This window comes from Asparagus officinalis, chromosome 8 (genome assembly GCF_001876935.1).
Source record: "Asparagus officinalis chromosome 8, Aspof.V1, whole genome shotgun sequence".
In the NCBI taxonomy this organism is placed as follows: domain Eukaryota; kingdom Viridiplantae; phylum Streptophyta; class Magnoliopsida; order Asparagales; family Asparagaceae; genus Asparagus; species Asparagus officinalis.
This window is the reverse complement of record NC_033801.1, coordinates 73,309,234-73,316,560: the sequence shown is the minus strand read 5'-3', so window position 1 is coordinate 73,316,560 and position 7,327 is coordinate 73,309,234. Positions and strand designations below refer to the sequence as shown.

Here is a 7,327-nt window from a genome sequence, read left to right as displayed (position 1 = left end):
ATAAATTTCATTCTTGATAGTATCATCAACTCCACCATAAAATATAGAACACTTTGTGAGATTTGCTTCAAGTCCAGAAATAGCACCAAATTTTTTGACACACTGGTAGATTTTCAGAACAGATTTTACATCCCCCTTACTGAACAAAAGCAGATCATCAGCAAATATAAGGTGGGAAATCTTGAGACTACCACACTTAGGAAGAAATTTATACTCTCTATCATTATTCAGTAAGCTCAGTTCCCTTGATAGATACTCCATGCCTATGATAAACAAGTAGGGGGAGAGAGGATCTCCCTGCCTCAAACCCCTTGCCCCTTTGAAATAGCCATGATAGGAACCATTTAGAGAAATGGAATATTTTGGGGTTGAAATACAAGTCCAACAAAAACTTTAGGGAAACCCAAACCTTTGAGCATTTTATCCAGAAAACCCCAGTTAATTGTGTCAAAGGCCTTTCTAATATCAATATTAAGCATAGCTCTAGGAGATAAGTGCTTCCTACCATAGTTTTTTACTAGTTCATGAGCAAGCAAGATGTTATTTTGGATTTGTCTACCCTTAACAAAAGCACACCGAGATTCACTGATGACAATCCCCATGACAGATTATATTCTGTTTGCTAGAATCTTTGAAATGAACTTGTAAATGCAGTTGCAGCAAGAGATTGGTCGAAAATAAGCAGGATTTGTAGGACATTTCACCTTAGGAATGAGAGTGATTGCTGTTGAATTGACAGTCCCCAATAATTTTCCTGATTTGAAGAAACCTTCAATAGCTTGAGTGATTTCATCTCCCACAATAGACCAAGCAGATTTGTAGAAGGCTGCATTATACCCATCAGGACCTGGTGCCTTGTCATCAGGCATGGAAAAGATAGCACTCCTAATTTCTTCTTTTGTAACTGGCTTTGATAGTTCTCTAGCTTGAAGATCATTAAGACAGGGGCCTTTATGAATTATGTCAATGTCAGGATCAATAGTAGTGACTGAGGCTCCAAACAAGGATTTATAGTAAGAAACAAGCTCCATAGCAATTTCATCTCCCTCAGTAATTCTATCTCCATTATTGTTATACAGGATCATAATTCTATTTTGGTGTCTGTTACTTTTGATAACAGAATGAAAAAACCTTGTGCATCTGTCCCCTTTAAGATTCCATTTGATTCTAGCTTTTTGTTGATAGAATGATAACTCACACTCCAAAAGTTTGTTGAAAGTAGTAATAAAACCTTTTTCTTGATTTATGAGAGAAGCATTAAAAGGGTCAGATAATAAAGCCTTTTGAGCATTTAATAAAACCTTTTTCTTGATTTATGAGAGAAGCATTAAAAGGGTCAGATAATAAAGCCTTTTGAGCATTTTCCAGATCCACCTTTGCTCTAAGAACCTGAAGCATTAAAAGGGTCAGATAATAAAGCCTTTTGAGCATTTTCCAGATCCACCTTTGCTCTAAGAACCTGCTCACTGATATTACAAAAATGTCTTTTGTTGAGATCCTTCAGAGCTGTTTTCAGGAGCTTTAACTTTGAACAGACAGAAAACATGGTGTGGCCAACAATAGAAGTATTCCATATGGATGAGACTGTAGGTAAATAGTTAGCATGCTTGATCCACATCTTAAAGAATTTGAAGGGCTTCTTACCTTGCACTTGATCCTCAAAGATAGAAATAAAAGCAGGAGAGTGATCAGAAAAACTAGGAAGAAGAAATTCTACCTAGCTTGAATTATAAGCATTAATCCAGAGATCATTCACTAATGCTCTATCCAATCTACTCCAAACTCTAGTAGTAGTGTAACAACCGTGAATTTTGATACGTATTTAAATAAATTTTTCTAGTATTTAAAATAATATATTATATTTTATTAATACTTTTCCTAATTTCTGGAATTTTCCGAGTTTTCAAAATAAATAAATGAATAAATAAATAAATATAATATATAGTCTTGTATTTATTAGTTTTGTGAAATATTAATTTATAGTTATAATGAATATTTTAAATAATTATTTTAACTATTGATACTATTAATAATTTTTATGTAAATTTGAGCTTAGTACATTAGTACATATACAAATATATGAATATTTAGTTGTTAATTATTTATTAATATTATTATTCTGAATATCTTGCAAATATATTCTCATAATCTCTTTTCCCTAAATTTCTCTCATTTTGAATTCCTTCCTTATTTTTGTTCCTTAATCAAATCCCTCCTCCAAAATCCAAGTCCAATCCCCCAGCAATCACGTTAAAAAACATACCAATTATGTTCTCCGTAATCAAATCTTTCCCCCTCTCTCTCTAATCTTTCTCTTTCAAATATTATAATATCCCCATCATCTCTCTCTTCCCATAAAAATATATCATCGTACAGCACCTCCTCTCCCAATCTCTTCTCACCGTACTCTTTCTTTTCTCTTCTCTCTCCCCTCAAAAGAACCCACATCAGATCATCCTCCTCCTCCTCTCTCGTTCACAAAACCCAACTCCAGTTTCCCCTCCTCTTCTCCCCGCTCCTATAAACGACGACGACCCCGACGCCGACGAGATCGCGCACTGACCACCAACGTCCCCCTCCTTCCAGATCCTCCGCCCACCGCCGTCGCCCAGCCCCACCGCCGACGCCGTCCAGACCCCCTCTCACCCCTCGCCCCCCACCTCATCTCCGCCAGCCTTAGAACCGCTCTGTCCCGACGACCGCAACCACCACGCCACCTCAAACCCCGCCGTTCGCCGTCCTCAGCGACGCCTCGACGACCAGATCCTCGTCGCTCGCCTCCATCAGCCGACGCTGCCGACCGCTGCTCCTCTGCTCCTCCTTTGCCGCCGCTCACTCCCCTCAAACCCGCAGCTCTCCACACACTCCAGCTCACCGACCACCACGCTAGCCTCCTCGCCGCCTCCCTGCGATCCACCACCACGACCAACAACCGCCGCTACTCACACCAGGTCGCGCCTGAACCTCGACGTGTCGCCTCTTCCGCTGCTTCCGACAACTCCGAGCTGTCCTCCACCTTCACGAGCTCCCCTAACCGCGTTGCCCCCTCGAGACCCGAAGTCACCAAGCCGCTGTCACCCGAACTCCGCTCTTCGCCGCAGTCGATACGTTCGACAAACCCCGAGGCAAGATCCCGCTTCGATCGATTTATCATTTTATTATTTATATCTGTATTTATTAATTGCATAGATTAGACTGTTATTATCTGTGTGGTTTGGTTGATGAGTAATATTAGTAGTAATAATGAGATAATTACTGAGTGGTTGTATTCGTAAAGAGGGGGTATGATATGTATTCTGAGCCGTATGTGATGAAATGATATTTTGACGATTATATTATAATTAATTATGAGATATTTGAAAGAAAGAATTTTTTTGTAAAGACTATTTTGAAATATTATAGTAATAAATAAATTAAAGAGTTTATTTCGGCAATGGATTCATTTTGGGAAATTATAATGTTTTAAAAGAATTTAATTCGGCAGCGAAATCTTTTAGATAATCGTATTAATTTAAAAGAATTTAATTTGAAAAAGAAATTATTTTAGATTAATTATAATGAGAAAAGAAATTATTTTGAAAGAGAGAATATTAAAAATAATAATTAAAAAATATTTTTAGAATTATTTAAAAGGAGTTTATGTTGGAAAATGAATTTATGAATTATCTATTCTTATATTTGTCGTACGTGTGGAATTCCATTTTATTGGGCATTTATTAGAATTTTAGATCTGTTATGAATTTCATGCCTAGATTAAACTGTGATATGCTATTATATGCGTGGGATTTGTGGATGAATGATTGTATGGAACTCGTTTTATCACCTAGTTGTTATCTAATAGGAGAGACTTTACATGAAGACGACTCCTGTTAAAAGTATGATTTATAAGCGTGCTTTCAAGGCATGGCTGTACCCTTGATATCGATATCCCGGTATGAGGTTTCCTTGATTATTATTATTATTATTATAGCATTGACTAGACGATGCACTCTTGATCAGACGTGTTATGGATCACGATTATTTTCATAGTTTTTGCAGAAGTCGTTCCACGGTTACTCTGTGGTTAGTGCACAATATTTCATGTACAGTTACTTAATTAATATGACAAACATGGGGATATAAAGGGGAATTGGACGAAGAATATAACATTTATATAAACGGGCATATGCGCTTTCTTGATATTGTGAGTTATATATATACTTGGGCCGGAGAGCCAAACTTGACTTGAGGATGGCCCCCGGACGACTTTACGGGGACCCGATTATATATATGAAAATATTCTTTCCCAATTCAAATAACATGTAAAACAAGAATAATATGCTTGCGTGTTTTATGGTGGACTTGGTTGGTTTTATGAGATGTAGACTAGTTGTATTCTGATCACACCTAGATCGGGATTAATAGTTAATTATCTATAATTTGAGACATAAGGTATATATATGAGGGTTTCCTTGTTTGGATTATTTCGCTCGACGTACTACGTCTCAAGTTATAGGTAATTAAGTATTAATTCCATCTAGATGTGTGATTTGGATATTTGGATGATTACCATGTTGGCTAGCTGCGTGATCTTGACACTTGGATGGTTTTCTTAGATTCTTCTGATGATTTTATTTCAGTGATAGATTGCATTTAGATTATTAGTAATTTCATTTGCAAGCTATTATTATTATCACTGTTTTGCTTTGGTCGTTCGATCGTTCCTATTTCTGTGGGATCTTGCCGTGTGTTTCACACGCTGACGTACTCCTATTTTCTGGGTGTACGTCAGATTTAGGAGACGGACAACCTCAGTACGGAATCGTACAAGAACCAGAAGATTCTCAGTAGGAGTGCCTTGCAGGTGGAGTAGAAGAACAATCTGAAGCGCAATAGTTTTCTCTATAGTAGTTGATGAACATTAAAACATTTTTACCGTACTTTTCTCTAGTTGATGACGGATTTATTATTTAACAGTACTTTCTTTATGGACTATGTATTTTATTCCTAGTTGAACCGTTTTGTAATAAGGGCGTGTTTGACCCATATTTTTATGTCTGGGATGATTTACTGTTGATGATATGTCTATTCATTATTCTGATTTGTCTTTATATTCTTGCTATGTGTGATTGGGGACCTGTGACTTCGTGTTATATTTATTTCCAGACGCTTAGCGTATTAGATTGGGTAGAAAGAGTTTTATTATTTATTTCTACTCAACCTAATACGTCGTGGGCTTGTTCGCGTCCCGATTCCCGGGTATTTTGGGAAGCGGGGCGTGACAAGTAGCATCTTGCTTATTGTTCCAAGTAAAAAAACATCCAATAGTTTTTAGATGGGCTAGCTGGTTACTATCAATGAAATGATTAAAATCCCTGGTATCAGTTTCAGATAGAGTTGTGCCACCCAATTTTTCATCTTCACTAATCATAGCATTGAAGTCACCACAGAGCAGCCAAGGTAAAGTCCCAAAAGCATGCTGTATCTGGGATAAATCTGTCCATAATGACTTTCTCCCATCAGAATGATTGAAGCCATAAACAGAGGAAATAACACAAGTTAACCCTCCATCCAAAGAATTAACTGCACAGGTAACATGTTGAGCTGAAGAGCCAATGATATGCACATCTAAGATATTTGGATCCCACAGAATCATAATCCTGGCTTTATCTGAGTTATTAGCATTTGAGACACACTTCCAGTTTATAGCAATTTTATTAGCTATTGCCTGAACTTTAACCAGCTTTAGTTTAGTTTCCATAAGAGCTAAGAAAGAAAGATGATATTGCATAAGGTGTTTCTTAACCAAATGCTGTTTAGGGAATTTATTTAATCCCCTAACATTCCAAAAAGATAGGTTCTTAAATTTTCACCCCCTCTATCAATTGTTGAGGGGTCCAATGCAGAAATCAAGTTAGTGAGAGGAGAGAAGGGGTTAACTCCTTTACTTTTATTTCTGTGCACTTGAGGCCAAGAACTACCAGGGAGTACAGCATCTTTTCCTTTGTTAAAATTCAAAACAGGCTGAACATGCACAACACTATTTGTATCAGCTGCAGAGACCACTTCATTTGTATTTTTTGATAGTACTTCAGCTCCAGAATTCACAGAAGAGGTAACAACTTTAGTAAGAAGCTGATTCACAACAACAGGATTTGCACCTTTATCCATGACTTCAGGTATCAGATCAGCTGCCTGTTTGGAAGAAGTATCAGATTGAGACACAGTTTCCTTTTGCTTTGGGAGGTTTAGAAGCATATACGCTTTAAGTATACAGTACATTATATTATTAATTTATATATCTATGCCAACAAAGAAGTAAAACCCCGTAAATTTAAAACTTTTCATGATAAATAATGATAAATATGTATTATGCTAAAAAAATAACATATTTTGATGTTTGAGTATGATAAGAATTGTTTTGAAATCAATTCAATGTATATTTGTGAATATATGAGTGCAAATGCACAAAACATGCACGAAGAGAAATTTGGGAAAAATAAGCAGTTAAGAGTTTCTATGTTTTACACAATGATGCAGTTAGAATCTAGGGAAAAAACTCAAAAGACCAAAGTTGTAGGTCTCTTCAACAGCTTTCTAACAAATCTTAAATTATATTATTCTGAGGTCGGATGAGAAAGTTATAGCTAAAATACCGAATGTGATTTTTCCAGTCAGGCTAGGTTTCCTGGTTCGGGTAAAAAGGGCTTGTTTCGGGTTTGCCTTTATAAATACCTATGTTTTTCACAAAAATTCCTTTTTTTATCATATCTCTGAGCCCTAGTAGCTACCCTCTTCCCTCAAAAACCCTAGATCTTTTTCTTATGAATTTTGAGAGCTTTGTGAAGCACAATACCGATACGAGGGCGAGATCATGGACGTGCGGCAAGGAAGAACATGTTGTTTGCAGTTTTGGACTGCTTGCTATTTGTTTTAGAGGTTTGCACATGTTTTTAAGGCAAGACCCCTTTCTCTTTGACTTGTCGTTTTAATTTTTAGACCTATTATGAATTTTCTTGGACTATACCGTGATTTGATTATGCTATGGTATGAAGATCGTGATAACTGTGTGGGCTTGTTAATGAATAATATTTAAATGTGATTTGATTATGCTATGGTATGAAGATCGTGATAACTGTGTGGGCTTGTTAATGAATAATATTTAAATAATGATAATATGATAAATAGTTTAAAGATCGTGATAACTGTGTGGGCTTGTTAATGAATAATATTTAAATAATGATAATATGATAAATAGTTTAAAGAAACATTATTTTGTAAAAAGGGTTATTTTGAGATGATTTTAAAAGAAAGAATATTTTAAAGATTTTTGGAATTATTAATTATG

At 36.2% G+C, this 7,327-nt stretch overlaps 1 protein-coding gene across 1 annotated transcript; it reads right to left on the bottom strand.

Annotated features, from left to right (window-relative positions):
* Positions 609–6,237, bottom strand: LOC109821370. The gene is made up of 7 exons (XM_020387560.1): positions 5,853–6,237; positions 5,332–5,745; positions 4,790–4,881; positions 1,645–1,717; positions 1,460–1,584; positions 1,302–1,389; positions 609–1,237 (listed from the first exon to the last, which is right to left on the bottom strand). The coding sequence occupies exons 1-7, from the start codon at positions 6,235–6,237 to the stop codon at positions 609–611; spliced, it is 1,806 nt and encodes a 601-aa protein (XP_020243149.1).